At 43.9% G+C, this 16,395-nt stretch overlaps 1 protein-coding gene across 1 annotated transcript; it reads right to left on the bottom strand.

Moving 5' to 3' along the window:
- Positions 1 to 14,131: 14,131 nt before the first annotated feature.
- Positions 14,132 to 15,852, bottom strand: LOC118617116 (zinc transporter ZIP2-like). Its single transcript, XM_036242741.1, has 4 exons — positions 15,738 to 15,852; positions 15,420 to 15,550; positions 15,173 to 15,223; positions 14,132 to 14,761 (listed from the first exon to the last, which is right to left on the bottom strand). The coding sequence occupies exons 1-4, from the start codon at positions 15,850 to 15,852 to the stop codon at positions 14,132 to 14,134; spliced, it is 927 nt and encodes a 308-aa protein (XP_036098634.1).
- Between the last annotated feature and the right edge of the window lie 543 nt (positions 15,853 to 16,395).

Genomic DNA, 16,395 nt, shown 5'->3' on the forward strand with positions numbered 1-16,395 from the left:
AGTAGAAGGGAGAGAGAGAGAGAGAGAGAGAGAGAGAGAGAGAGAGAGAGAGACATTAATGTAAAAGGGACCCATTGAGTGGCTGCCACCCTCAAGATCAACCAGGGGACAGACTGCAACCGAGGTATGCACCCTTAGTGGGAATCCAACCCATGTCTCTCTGGACTGCAGGCCGATGCTCTAACCATTGAGCCAAACTGGCCAGGGCTAAATATCTTTTCTTAAGTTAACCAATCTGAATTGCCTGCTATTATTATCCTCAACTTATTTTGTTGCATAACATTGCCATAATCCCTTTATTCTGTATCCAAGAAAGTGGCAACACAGAGTGGTCATGATTGCGCCCTTGGAGCCAGATACAACTGTGTTCCAATCATGATTCCATCACTTGCATGCTCTATGGCTCTGGGGAAATTATTTAATTTCTTGTAACCTTAGTTACCTATTCTGTAAAATAGGAATAATGTAAACGTATGTCTCTTAGAGTTATGGTGAGCATTAAATAAGATCATATATGTTAAGTTTCTGTCCCATAGCAGATGCTCAACAAATACCATTTCTAGGCAGTAGAATGATGGTCTTTTTTAAAAAAAATCATGTACCCACATCATTAAAATATTTTCATCATATAGCTTTTACTTATTTATTTATAAATTATATACATGTTCCTTCTAGACTAGTATAACATGAGCATAAAACATACGTAAAAGTAAAATTTTAAAAGAATGTAGCAAAGATAAAATAATTTCCACTTAAAATAAATAAGAATACAAAGTGTAAATGGGATGTTTATTGCATTTTAAATTATTCAAGCAATTCTAAAATGCATTGCAACTCAGAATTTTTAAAAAATGAGTTATAAAATTTTGTTTCCAAGTATTTTTGTGTGAAGTAACAAAACTGTTAATGGATGACTCACATAATTTTTACACAAAACTACACAGTGATATAAACATTTCTAAACATCCATTTTCAGAAGACTATTCCCAGAGCATTAAAAAAGAAACACTTTCTTATTGTTAAAGCATCACCTTTGCCTTGATGGGACATATTAGTTTTTTGGGTTTGTTTTTGGGCTTATTACTGACAGGCACTTACCAAAGAAAAAATCAGCAAATTTGGAAAACTTTCCCCCCCACAAAATAAAACAATATATCTTTAAGTTTGACAAGAATTGATAATGTTTTGTCACTAGATAACCAGAAAACCTCTCTGTAGTATAAACTGTTATCACTGACAATACTCATCTCATGAGCACATCCTTATTTCACAGAGATTTATATGGTGCTTACTACTGGCCAGGCATTGTTTTTAGCACTTTACAAAAATTAACTCAATTAATCTCATAACAACATTATGAGTTAGGCTTCATTCTCATTTTACAGATGAGACAACTAAGGCAGAGACAAGCTAATAAAAAACTTGTTTAAAGTCAAGCGGATTGGAATCTAGCTATTTTGGCTTTAGAAACTCTGCTTTTAACAATTAGACTCTGGCCCTGGCCGGTTTGGCTCAGCGGTTGGCGCATCAGCCTGTGGTCCAGAGAGACCCGGGTTTGGTTCCCGCTAAGAGCATGTACTTCAATTGCAGTTTGTCCTGGCCCTGGTTGGGTTGTGTGGGTGGCAGCCACTCGATGTGTCCTTTTCACGTTGATGTTTCTCTCCCTCTCTCTCTTCCTCTCTCTCCCTCCTACTCTATCTGAACAAAAAATGGAAAAATGTCCTAGGGTGAGGATAAAATAAACAAAACAAAACAATTAGACTCTGATGTCTATAATTCTGCTAATGAAGATAAAATGGCCTTTCATTACACTTAACACATGTAAACTACAATTTAACTGAAGTATGCTAGAGGTGCAGCTTGGGTGAGGTTGCCAATGCCAATCCTTTAATATCCAGGGACTCCCCACATTCTTCTAGCGACCTCTTGCATTGTATATTCATGTGACCATCAAACGTGTGGGCTAAGTGAGGACTCTAGTATGAAAGACATTAGTAACCTTAATCTGTATACACAAAAACAGGTGTTTTAATGTTTCCTTCAAACATTATTGTATAGTCCTCAGGGGTACGTGTACCTCTCTTTGGAGATTACTGCTGTAGAATCTGAATTTATATGGAAGAGGAGCCGGAAAAGATTTGCTGGGTCTACTTCCAGAGCTGGAAGTTCTGCTCTGCATAAATCTATAAGATGTGGTCCATTGGACACGTGGATATGCATATTTTTATTTATTGAAATCATGTTAGGCTAAAATCTATTGGCATAAATGAGTTAGTACTATATCAACAATATTGAACTCTATCATAAATGTGCCACAGAAAACTTTCCAAAGGTTTTCACAAGGATCATGTGAAGCATTAAAATCAATCTATTGATTTACTCTTCTCTACTTTCTGGCATTGAAAGGATTGCTGGGCCAAGGGGCCTACAAGTAGTCCACGTGGTTGAAATGATTGGGAGAAATTAGACTCAGGACCGTTAAACAAAATTTCCACTTATGTGTCAGATTGGCACTTTTTAAAAATTTCTATTTCATAGAAATATTAAGAATAGTTTAATGATTTTCCCCCTTAGGGAATATCTTCATCCCTGGTTGTGGAATTATTCTTCTTGATACACTGCCTTTTCTATTGCTCTTCAAAAATAAGAGCATCTGATGTCTGATTTCCATATGATTTCTGAATTTTCTGGATATTTTGGGATGACTTAGGTATTTACTTCTCATCATAGAAATATTACCATCATCATAATGCTGTTATGATTATTGTTATGGATAAATGATACTTTAGTTAGACTGTTTTTATTCAGTACTGTGATTAAAAAAATAGTTAAATAAATAGAAACTTCTGGAATATTTAAATGTGATGTGCCACTCTTAAAGAATGAGATCCTCACCTCATGCCAAGATGAACTATATTTGTCGCGTTAGACACAGAATGAATCAGATAAATTAGTTTTGCTGAACAGATTGCAATCCCTAGAAGGTAAGGACAAATCTATTGTTCTCTGTACTCATACGTCTAGGGTGAGGAGGCTGAGCAGTGCTCAGTAAGTGTGTGGAATGAATGGATGAATGAATACATGATTTTCTGTCTGGGAGACCTGGTTTCCTTAAAGATTATCACAAGACAGACCTGGACTTAGGTATATTTGAGAGAAGGTTATATTTGCAATGACATCTTTCTCCAGAATGTTGTAGGTAGCAGGAAAGCTTTTGTTTCGTTTTGCTTCATTTTTCCTAGAAAGAGGTAAACATGCCAGAGAGAGAGGGGGGAGAATGATTGATGTGCCAAGATCCAAAAACAGATATAAAAACAAAGAATCAGGAACCATTCGAATATACGAGAGAGGAATATTTGAGGACTCTGGGAAAATGTGAGGCTCTTAAGAATGGAAGGAGAGAGAACACACTGGAAGCCTTCAAACTTAGCCAAGTTAGAAGTGCGGGTACTTGCTCCAATGGCCAGGGTGAAAGTGGGAGACGGAGCACAAGTGAGACGAGCTGAGGAATGAAGCTGAGATGAATACAGAGCTTTGCAGTGAAATAAGACGATATATAAGGAAATGTGTTGTCTATATGTATATTGGAGATACAGTGCGGGTGTTTAAATGATTAATAGTTATTACAAAATGCCATCATCCAGAAATAAACATTGTTAGGTAATATTACAATGGAAATATCTAGAAAGGTTTGTGTCTAACTGGATATGAGGCCTAACTGGGAGATAGTCATTTTGCTGGGGTGTGGGTCTCAGTGACTGGAAGGATGAGCGTGAAAAGTCACTAGAGCTAGAGCAGTCAGGAGAGACTCCAGGTTTTGGAAACAAGATGATGTGCATGATTCTAGGCATTAGACTTGATGTGGGAAATATGAGCATTAAAGGTATAGATTCCCATGACTTCCATAAGTGAAGACCTTGGTGGGAATTAATGACCAGAGGGGCACAGTAGGTAACAGAGATGAGAGAACAAGGGAGGAGAGGAAGGAGAGAACAAGGCAAGTGCTGTGACCAGGGGCTCCGGGGGCAAAGATTTCCAGCTATATTTGGTGGTATGGAGCAGCCAAGGAGAAAGAACAAGGAATGCAGCAACTCCATCCTGAGCTAGCTAAGAACTATCCGTCGGTTTACTAAAATTATGGCCTTGCTTTTGTAGTTCACTTTAAAATGTATTCTCCTACAATACCACAAATTATTGTTCAGATTTCCCTTTGAAGGGGTCATTACAAGAAAGCCCCCCTCCCCCCCAGCCTTAAAAAGTAGGATTACTCAGGACTCACACATTTTCAAAAGAACACTTCAAATTTTCTTTGAAAGCCTTTGTGAAGTGTGTCTTTCCTTTCATTTGCTGGATTTATTTCATTATTTCTCACTGGACAATTTCTGCAGGCATCTAGGATAAGATGACTTTCTTTCCCAGACAGTGTTTCCTGACAGTATATATAGAAGCAATATTTTTTAGTGTCATATTCTTTGAAATTATCTTGGCATTTTTGCTGAGAGACAGATTGGACTGAAAAGAGGTTGACCAGCAACAGCCAAAGATAATATCCTTGACTGAGTTGCATCTAAGTGTTGGATTTTTATTTTAAAACTCTGTTTTTAATGGAGGCTTTTAATTGTCTTGCCATAAATGTATAAGACAAACAGAAAGAATTAGGGCAACTTTTGTGCATACATAAAATGTTCTGGGATAATTATTAGAATGTATTTGCAAAGAACTCTTTCCTGGGCTATATCTGCCTTAGATACACTGAAATACACTGAAATGCTCTTATTCAACTCATACAGGTGACCCTTGAACAATACAGTTTTAAATTGCCAGTGTTTACTTATACATGGGTTCCCCCCTCCCCAGTAAATTTACAGGGCCAACAATTGGCCCTTTGTACAGTTGGTCCTTTGTATCTGCAGGCTTAATCAACCCTGGGTAGAAAACAGTGTTGTTCATCCACAACTTGTATCTGCAGAAGCAGATGGCTGACTGGATTATTCTATCCCATTTCATATAAAAAGGACTTTGGTATCCACAGGGGGTCCTGGAACCAATCCCAGGTAGATACCAATGGATTGTAGTTAATCTAAGTATTTAGGGAGTCGAAGGTTATATGCAAATCCTTCAAAGGGGGTTGATGTTCTTAATTACCCCCACCATGATTCAAGGATAAAGAATAATGCAGGCACATGAATGAGAATTCTTAACATACAACCAAAATATGTATTAATCAGAGCTGTTAGGTGTGATTTGCAACATACCACAGAGTATGAAAGGACTATTGTAGTATTTTGTCCCACATATTAATGGTACTAAAATTAAATTTTCTATCAGTCCTACCCCAAATTATTCTTACAACTTAGAGACAGCTTTGTTTCCCTGAAATATTTTTCCTGAGTCTCAGTCATGCATATCAGAAAATTATTCTGCATCTCATCCAAGCTCAAAAAAATCCCAGTTTAAGTGCCCGTTAAAAGGGTGCCAAGAGAGAACTCAAAATAGAAGCCTCAGGACAGAGAGAGATCATTTTGTTCAGTAAGTTTCAGTGCAGTATTAGAGGTTAAAATAACCCTGTGAACCCTGAGAAGAATTACATCTGTGAAAATGGACTTCTTGTGGGTCCAAATTTATAACCAGAATATCATGGCTATTGCGGATAGAGACCCCTCACACACACTGTTTTTTAGGAAAAGCCACAGGCTGAGATCTCAGCCTCCTGTACTATGCCCCTACCTGTTTACAGGGCCTGAATCAACCACCTACCTCTAAGGAAGATTCTGGTTTGGTCTTTCAACCAATGAACTCATACCTGACCAATCCAATCAGAAACTGCACAAATTATATCCTCATTTGCATCTATATTGACAAATCAACTGCACACTTTGGACTAGTCAGAACTACACAATTTGTAAAGCTCATTTGCATGCAACTGATCAAAATGGGAAGTTTCTCTTCTTTTTTTTTAAATTGTATTGGGGTGACATTGGTTAATAAAATTTCATAGGTCTTAGGTGTACAATTCTATAACATATCGTACTGTGTGTTCACCACCCCAAGTTAAGTCTCTTTCCATCAACATTTATCCCCCTACACCTTCTACTACCTTCCTACCCTCCTCTTTCCCTCTGGTAAAGAATTTTTTCATAACAGGCAGCCTCTTCTTTGTCTCAGAAGATCACAAATTAGGTTGCCACCAGAATCTGTCTCTTCGACCACAGATCTTTATACTCAAATAAATGCTTTTATTTCTTATTACAATCTAAAATAAATTTTCGTTTGCAACCCAAACTTATTATCCAGGTAACTGTTCAAAATTCCAAGTGGAAACTTTGAAGAGATGAATAAAAAGAAAGGAATAAGCAATATCTATAGGAAGTTCTCTGGATCAGTGCCTGCTGAACACTTCCGAATAGGTGTGCTAAGTGTATGCCAGACAATGTTGCTAGGTATTGCTGATTTAAATTCATTAAATTTTTAATTTTAAGTTGCATCCATCAAACAAAAAATAATTATTGAACTACTGCTCTGTGCATGGCATTGTGTTTGAGTGTAGCTGGAAGCTAAGCTAACGAGGTCCAAACTCACATTCTATGACAGAGATGGAGCTTGAGGATGAAGGATGGAAGTTCAGCAAACTCCTGGTTATCCTCAGGAAGTTAAATGTAACATCTTGTAGTCATAAAAGTAGACTGCTGCCTGTCATCCACCCAAGGTACTATAAAGATGTAACATAAATAAAGATTTTGAATGAAAATTCTCAATAACTATTTTGAATTAATAAAATGACCCATTTTATGAAGATGCAGGGGAGCAGAACTTGCCACTCAAAACATCTCTTTTTGGCATAAGGATTATTTTGAGCTGGTAAATTTTTAAGAAACAGCAGACATGGAAAAAACTCTGAAAACCAAGTAGAAGTTATTCTCTGAAAAGGACATTTATAGTCATAACAGAAACCTCTGTTTGTACGTATGTCTTTCTGGCTGTACTAGGAAGAATAAGGTATCTAAATCTCTAGAAACTATCAATGAAGCAGGCAAGGGCTGAAATCTGCATGACAACCTATTATGCTTTTCCTGGTACTCTCCCATAATTGACTTCCCACTCCCAACATCTTTAGTTGAAGGTGATTTTTAAGACTATGGCTTACTCCATTTTGGTAACTTACTCAGTTTTGGTGAGTTCCTGGGTCTCTCCCATGTGTGGGTGAAAAAGGAGCACTGGAATAATTCTAACTGAAAGTAACCCCACAGGGTAATTTGATCATAAATTCCCAAATGGACAGGTCGTGGTGGGTAGTCATACCCCAGGATGAAAGGTTTATCTTCACTTTAAGCAAGGCCTGTCCATTGTTTTTCTGCATCTAGATTACACACCCTTGAAGGCCCTTGTCAGACCTCTCAGAGGTGTCACCACCTTCAGGGGGACACATCACCTTGACAACTAACCTGTAATCCAATCGCAATGATTTCCCTGGCTTCCTTTCTCCCAACTTCATGTAATTTTCCTTAAGTTCCCTCCTTAATTCCAAATGTACAGTGCGGATTGGTCGACAGTTGTTTGTATGGAAAAATAATACAATAATGAGTAAATAATAACATAAGAATAAACACTGTGTTTCACATACTTACAACTGTAAACCTACATTTGCCCCACCCTGTATAAAAAAACCTGCAAAACTGTCATTCTGTGTGGAGCATTTGAGATCTTACTTCCTAGCATGTCATCAGTTTGGCTCAAATAAATTCAAATAAACTTTTATAAAAATTTTCTACAGGTTTGAACACTCTTACATTGACACAGGTATACCTGAGATATACATGTTATTACATTTTGATTTGTCTTTGTCCTGTTAATCTGCTTCATGTCAATTTGATTATTAGACCAGCCAGAAGTTACTTGGAAGGGTAGAGGAACTTTCTGTCCTATATAAAGATAAGGAAGTTGTCATGCTAAAAGACATGCCTGAGTTATACAAACAATTGAGGATACATTTGTCTTATAAATTAAGGAATGTAGGCTTCTAGATATAAGTATCAAATGTCTTTGAAAAAAATTAAGACTGTGGTTTCATTTCAGAAATCAAAGAGCAAGACCCAGTGAATCGCTCCTGTCCTCGGGAGACTCTCCTTGTAGTCAGTGGTGGTGAACCACGTAGGAGCCCCATAAAAGAGATCAGCCACCTACCAACACGGTGTCTTCATTTCCTAGCAACGTGCTCTAGCAACAGGGGACTTTTACATGTATGCTGGCAGTTGGAAACCAGCTGTCGGTTAGACAATGACTCTTCCAAGTATGTACTGGCATAAAAAAGTATGCCTCACGTTGAACTTGAACTTTATTTCTTCACCTTCCCTTGCCTGGAACAGTAGTGTGATTAACCTGTCATTTGTTTGGAGTATGCTATTTCTTTATTTGGCTTATTAAGAGACATTATCCTGCATACTATTGGCTTGTGAATTTATTATAATTCCCACAGTGAACCTGTGCTAAATAAATTGCTGGCAAAGACAACTCAGTCTCTGAGAATAACTTTTGCTGCCTCAAAAAAAATAAAATAACTAAAACAAAAGATAATCACTGCCAACTGAAGACAGCTTATTGGATGGGTAAAGCTGTCTGTGGGAGAGGGAGGATTTTGGGTGGGGGGGGTGTATAAACAAGTTGGGAAGAGCATTGAAGAAGCACAACTTCGCATGGTGACCAAAGCTCTGGACATTTTTCCTACCTCCGTGGTCTCTTAGGTGGGGTAGCATCCCATCCCATTTTAGCAAATCATCACCCTCTAGGTCTTTTCCCTTTGAATCATCCTGGTGGGGTTGGTGGGGTTCAGAAGGCTGTTTCTTCTTGGGAGCCAGACATTTTCCAGCTGCTCTTCTGGGGAGATGCAGGTGAGTGAGTGCCAGGGGCTCACCACCTCCCCCCCGACCCTTGCCTCTAGGTGCCCCGTGATGCTGGTGGTAGGAGACCAAGCACCCCATGAAGATGCAGTGGTCAGTAGAAATTTGTAGGGAATTTGGGGTTGGGTGAGGGAAGGTTGGAGGCCTAGGGTGGTGGTTAGAAAGGTATCTTGCCAGGAGGCAAGCTCTGTTTGGGACACAGATAGCAACTTTGGTGCATAAGAGGTTGATTCCTGGTAAGAACAAAATGGGCAGGGGCTGATAGGAAAGGAACTGGGGACTGGGTGCTTGGGTCCCTTGGATGGGAGAGGCTACAAGGAGTGTGACCACATTCACTCAGCTTCCTACTTGCTCCAGGTTGAATGTAATTCAAAACTGGACCCCATCCAGATTTCTTTTTTCAAGGTCAGTAACCCTACTCCATGCCCAGCCTGAGTCCTGGCCCCCTGTCCAGACACATATCTCCTGAATCCTAGATTCAGCTTCTAGGCCTCCAGCGTCCTATCTGGGAGCGAGTGGGGTGGATGAAGTAAAAACAAACAAACAATAAAAAACCCTAAGGGCCTGGAGTGGGGAAGCTGGGGGAGACCCTTTCTACCTCCCGCTGGCTCACTTGGTTCATGTGTGTACCACTTTTTCTCGGTGACTGTCTCCCGAATAGATGGCCGACTCTGGAGGTCAGCCCCAGCTCACTCAGGTGAGTAGCCCCAGCCATCTGAGGATTAGTGTCACTGAACTATGCCCTTTGCCACACATCCCATCCCCAACTGGCCAGGGGCTTGGGCTCCTGCTCAGCTCGTAACCTCACCTCACTGTCTCCCTCTCCTCATCTTACTTCCTCAGCCAGGCAAGCTGACCGAGGCCTTCAAGTACTTCCTGCAAGGCATGGGCTACAGTGAGTAGAGGGTCAGAGGCTATTATGGGACAAGGGATTGCTGCAAGGATGAGGGATGGCCACTGAGGGAGGAACCATTCTCGGCTACTTCCCGCACTTACTGCCGTCTGCCAAATCAAGCTCACTGACCCCTGGCCCCATCTGGGACTCACACCTCACCCTGAGTGGCCAGCCTCTCTCCCTACCTCCTCTTTGCCTGCCTGCTTATCCTTCTTTCTCCACAGTGGCCTCATTCTGCATGACTCGCCTGTCCTGGTCTCGAACAGCCTCCCTGACAAGTGTGGCATCCATTGATGGCAACCGGTCCCACTCTCGAACCCTGTCCCCGAGCAGTGAGTCTGTGACTCCCTCTTCAGGGCCCTCAGGGCACACCATGGAGGTCTCTTGCTGAATGGCCCATGTTGCCCTGGTGTGGGACCCAGCCCTCGCCTGGGAGGTGCATGGAACACTGGGCCAGAGTGAGCAAGGGAAGATGGGCAGATGTCACCAACATCATGATCTTAAAAAAAGAACTACAGAAAGCTGACTGAAGTGCCCAAGGACATCTCGTGATCACCTTCCTGCAGGATGCTTCGTGAGGTCACCTAGATTCCATTTCAGGTGGTTCAATAAATCAACAGACCACACCTCATGCAGTTTCTTTTTCTTTTTTGAATCCTCACCTGAGGATATTTTTCTATTTATCTTCAGACAGAGTGGGAGGGAAAGGGAGGGGGAGAAAGGGAGAGAGAGAAACATCAAAGTGAGAGGGACACATCGACTGGTTGCCTCCTGCATGACCCTGACTGGATGAACTGCAACCGAGGTACGTGCCCTTGACCAGAAATGAACCCGTGACTCATTGGTCTGCAGGCTAAAGCTCTACTCACTGAGCAAACAGGGAGCCTCATGCAGTTTCTGTAGAGGTTGTTGGGTCACTCAGTTGAATCCAATCTGAAGACTCCTTTAGGTGAGTCACAGCAACCAGGGTTTCCTCTCAGAAATTCCTCCTCCCACATGAATCCAAGAGTTGGGGGAGCTCATTAGGCTATATCTGTGGTTCTCTGAGAATCTTCTCAATGAGTATTAACAATCATCATCAAGGGAGTCTGGCCTGTGCGGGTCAGTGGTTGAGCGTCAACCCATGCACCAAGAGGTTGCTGGTTCATTTCCCGGTCAGGGCACATGCCCAGGTTATGGGCCCGATCCCCAGTTGGGGGCATGCAGGAGGCAGCCAATCGATGTTCTCTCTCATCAATGTTTCTATCTCTCTCTTCCCCTCTCACTTCCTCTCTTTCTAACATCAATAAAAGAAAAAAATAATCATCAAGGGGATTTCAGATATTTTGTGCCTGTTGCAGGCTGACCCTTGGGCTCTTGGAGCACAAGAAGTATAAATGAGAAGGCACTTCATAGTATTATTGGCCAGAGTACTGTGGATGGAATATTACAAGGTCATTTGCCAGATTCCTTCATAGAAACCCTGCAGTCAATAATACCCTTTTTTCCATGAAACTGAGCTGACGACTAATATAACTTGATGGCTAGTGCTGACCCACTGACGTGGAGGTGGGGCGTGAAACACGCTCTTGACTCTTGAGCATTTCATCACTCTCATTGGACCACGTTCACTTTAAATGCAGGAGGCCAGGATCAGAAGGGGTGAGGGTGTTGGGTGACCATGCATGAGGCAGGTGGCAGGTACTTAAATGCCACACTGAAGACAAGATGCCGCATAATTGGAATCATTGGCACAACTAGCTCCTAGGTGAACCAAACATGAAGAAAAGGCAAATAACCCCAACCAGCTTCAGCCTGCTGCTGTGCGTTATGGAAGGGGAGGCAGGTCTCAGCACAGTCAACTGCACAGCTAACACTGTTATATTAGCAGGGTAATCAGAAGAGGGAGAAAGTCTCATTTCTGTGTAAAATGTGAGTGTGTCCCCGTACCTGCCATGGAGTGGTGTGTGAAATGAGTGACAACCGTGTGTGTCTCTCCTATAGATGTCCCTGCATACGAAGCCCAAGAGTTAGGTGGAGGGAGAGATGCTTTCTGCTGGGAGCAAGGGAGGGGGGTTTGTTGTCCTTGACTGACCTCTTTGTTGGTCTTAGACATTCCAGGCCTGCCCATGGGGGTGCAGTGCCCCCCTGTGGTTGTTGTGGTTCTTCCTAACTTTCCCCAGTTCCCAGTTCCCTTCCTGAGTCTCCCAAGGTTCTTTGGTTCTTTGTGATTTTGCACAGTAGTTACATAGGGAGGGCCCAATACCATGGTCAGTGGCTCCTGCCCACCTTCAAGATCAGGGCTTAGAGGCTCACAGGAGAGGTGGGGTGACTTTACAGAAGCTGAACGACAAACTCCTTACTTTTTGTCTCTGCTTCAGCCTTAGGACTCCCGTTTCTCTCTTCCTCTCAATCTCAAGGAATGTGTTTCCCGACTTTAGGGACAGAAATCCAAGATAGCTAAGAGACCGTTCAATGGGAAGGAGAATAAAACTGAAGAATGCAGCGATGAGAGCCTTGTGGTGTCCGCTTGAAAACTGTGGAGCTCATGAAGAGATCTGAAAGGGTAATTCCCCGCAGGCACACACAGTGAGACTGTAGCAGAGAGATGGGTGTTAAGTTCTAGAGCACTCCTTTCTGAGCCCCTGCAGGCTGGTTGTATTCCTCTACCAAAGGCCACAGGTGTTCCTGGATGACTCCTTCCCTCAGCGTAGGTGACAGCATTGCTACTAGTCAGCCCCAGGCTGTGTACCCTGACCGGGAACTGACCCCACAACCTCTTGGTGCATGGGTCAACGCTCAACCACTGAGCCACACTGGCTGGCTGGTTATATTTATTTAGTTTTGCCTTTATCTTGGCTTCTCACTGTTCCCTGGGTGTGTAAGCTGGGCTGGCAAGGAGGTGTATACATCATAATTTGTGGGGAGGGGCATGGGGAGGGTGGACAACAGAAATAAAATGAGACAAGAATGAAACTCTGGAGACCTGCCCATGTTTAGGCCTCTTGGGCTTCTTTCTACACTGGGAGTATCTGAAGGGCAGCCTGGTGGGGGTGCCTGAGCTCACCGGGCACACCTTCTCTTTCCCTGTCTGTCCACCAGTCTGAGACATTCCTCCACCTCATGGGTCAGGGGCTGGGCAGCAGCCGTCCTGATTCTTCTCAACTCCAGATCATTGGTTTTTGTACTAGGGCAGTTATTAAGAGAAGCGACACGTTGTAGGGGTTACTCACCTGCAAGACAAATGTCCAGTGGGAGGGGCCCGAGGCAGAGTGGCAGGCAGGCAGACAGGCAGGCAGGCAGAGGAAGGCCACCGTGTCGCAGCAGAGCCAAGCAATCGCCCTTGGAATCTATGGCACCTTTCTCCCTTTCCAAACACTGCTTCTTCTTTTTTTAATTTAAATTTTTTTTCAATTACAGTTGACATGGAATATTATATTAGTTTCAACATATGCACATAGTGATTAGACATTTATATAACTTACACAGTGACTCCCCTTAAGCCTGGTACCCATGGTACACCGTATATAGTTATTATATTATTGATGATATTCCTTATGCTGTATTTTACATCCCCAAACACACTGCTCCGTAATCCGGCAGCACAAGGCAGCTGGGAGACAGAAGCTCAAAGACGAGCACCCACGTCCCTGAGGCCACACAGGATTCAGTGTGAAAAACAGAAACCAGGTGTTGGCTGGCTCCATGAGCCTCATCTCAGGAGTCCGTTGTTGCAGACAACCTTGTTACCAGGGAGTGAGGTAGGTGTGGTTAGTGTAGCAAAAAGCTAGATCCCCATGGTTTCTGTTTTTGAACGTTTTCTCTAACTGCTGGGAACTCTGGCTCAGTTTCTCAGCACCTTTGGGGGCGGGGGCAGGTTGCTGGAATTTCAGCAATGATCCCACATCTGGGGACATGGCTACAAATGACAAAATGGCTCGGGGCTCTGATTCCAGAAGACAAGACTGCATCCAACACTCGCCCTTCCCACTCCCCACCCCACTAGGCGGCTCTTGGGTAACCCGGAGAAACGGAGTAGAGCATGCTTGAAGGGGGAGGTAAAATGGACATTTTATTACACACAGTAGCAAAAATGGAACAAGAGTCAAATCTGGGGTGACGGTCTTTACATCAATTCTCCAGTGTATCGGCACTCACCTAAATTACACATTCTTTTCTCGGTCCTGGGTGAGCAGTGGGATCTCACTTAGGAAAAGGTGGAACCCAGCTCATGGGGATGATGTCTAGTGAACGCCACGCAGTCTCAGTGGAGAAGTGTCTGAGGGCCAGAGCCATATGGGATGTGTCTTCTGGGGGTAGGGACAGCATTCTAGCTGGGTCCATCAGAAAAGTCAGGAAGGTCTCAAGCCCACACGGCAATAATGGCCATGAAGGTAAAACCGCCAACTACACAGGTCCACTTGACCAAAGGGGACTCAGGACCAGATAGCTCCTTGGGCAGAATTTCTAGGAAGGTGACATAAAGGAATGTCCCAACTGCCACCCCTTCTAACACAGCCTGGGCTAAGTTTCCCTCTTTAGGGTCTTCTCCAGCCACAGCCAGCCCTATGATGAGGCCCAGGGGGGACATGAGAGCAAATGTCACTATGCAGAACAGGGACCATCGTAATGCAGTGCCTGACCCCACCAGCCGAAGTCCTATGCCAAACACAATGAACGCCCTGTGAGCCAGGAGAGCAAGACACAGCTGCACGGTAGCTACTACTGTTGTCTGCAGCCCCACAGCCATACCTTCGAACACCGAGTGGAAGGAGAGTGAGAGCAAGAGGACGAGGATTCGAAAGGGACTGTGGGAGGGTAAGGGTCGAGATGCATCCTTTTGCATTTCAAGGACAGGAGCCGCTCCCACTTCCTCCTTGTGCACTTTTGACTCTTCATTGCCTCCAGGACAGCACTGCAATGCCAGGGACTCCAAAAAGAAGATGAAGAAGAAGCCCACAGACATGACAAGCTGTCCGTAGGGATAGTTCACCTGGGAACAGAGAGAGGGGCTGTGGGGCGGGAAAGGACAGAGGTGGGGTGGGAGACTGGAGAGAACGGGAAATGTGGGGCTAGAACATCATTAGGAAGTGTAGGCGATGAAGCCCAGAGGAGACATGAACATGCAACAAGAAAACCAGAGGGACCAAGGGTGCAGTGTCAGTAGGGCTGAAATGATGGGGAGCTTGTCTAAGGGTCCAGAGAAAGAAGGACAGAGCAAAGCAAGGGCTCTGTCTGGTGTTCCATACTCCCCAAAGGACGGAGCTGGCTCCTCCTTTCCCTACAGTATCTGAGCGGAGGGGCAGAGGGATTCCTGGTGTTCCTCACGTCCTCACCTCAAAGGGTCTGGGTGTGAGGAGTCTCTGGTTCCCCTCACCCCAGGTCAGCGGTGGGAGACACTTACATAAGCTGAATTAGCAGCATCAGAAGAATTTCCCTCACTCTTTGTCCTGCCCTAGGGAGAAAAAAGCAGAAATTAAATGTCCTGTCCCTCCAGCTCCACTGCTTTCCTTAAAGCGCAGCCCGGCCTGTTGTCGTTCACACAACACAAGCGTTGTCCCCTTCCCTGTCGTTCCACCCACGTCCTTGGCTCCATCACTTCCCCTTCTCCCCTTGGTTCTGCTCATCATTCTGGCCCCTCAGCTGCTCACCCGCAATAGGAGCTTGTGGACCTCCGATTCAACTCCCTTCAGGGCTTCAGTAGTCATGTGCATGAACCCTGCTCCCATGAAAACACCAGCAGAAATGCAGCCCAGGAGGCTGAGGAGCCAGTGGCGACGACCTAATGAACAGCAGGAGTTATAGTCCAGCAGGCAATGAGGACACGGACAAAGGTGACTGAAGAGCAACAGGCAGCACCCAACATTCAAGCTTGGGGACGGCAAGAGGATCAGAGCAAGGTGTCAGGGTAGGGTGATAGGGTGGAGTCAGACTTAGGTTATGGGGGGAAAGATGCCGAAGGGCTGTACCTCTCACTGCCTCAATCTGGAACCATTTGAAGCAGATGGGAATAAAGCCACAGATCAGGGTGATAATCAGCAGGGCAAATAGGGAGCTAATTTTCGCTCCTAGTAGTGGCTCCATCCTTGGAGTACAGGATAAGCAGAGGCCTCAGAATGACAAATGGAGTTATAAGCTTTGGAGCAGGAGTGGTGCCTTAGGTGGTTCAAGCTGCAGTGTCCACTCCGAGTTGGACGCTGTTGGATCCTCCCTGTGCTACCTCTGCTTGCGCAGCCTTACAAAGCTGACATAGGCCCTCCTCTGGCCCACACTGACACAAGAAACTCCAGACTCCCAGCAGGCACAGTTCTGTGTTCTGTGTTCTACTCTTCAGTTCCATGACTAATCCAAGGGCTGTGGACTCTTATGCCTGGGGCTAGTCTAGTCTAGTTTGTGGTAGCTACTCCCCAACTGTTTTGGTTGGGGACATTTGATCTAAGCCTTCCATATCCTCTCCACCTCAACACAAGTCTTTTTAATTTTTTTTATTATTATTAATTCATTTTTGTTACAGACGGTTCTACTTTTTCCCTCATTGACACCCTCCTCCCCCTCCCCCTCCCCCCACTACATCCCCAGCATTGTTGTCTATGTCCATGGTTACGCATTCCTGCATCTAAGTTCTGT

The sequence above is a fragment of the Molossus molossus genome, unplaced genomic scaffold (assembly GCF_014108415.1).
Source record: "Molossus molossus isolate mMolMol1 unplaced genomic scaffold, mMolMol1.p scaffold_m16_p_1, whole genome shotgun sequence".
Lineage (NCBI taxonomy): Eukaryota > Metazoa > Chordata > Mammalia > Chiroptera > Molossidae > Molossus > Molossus molossus.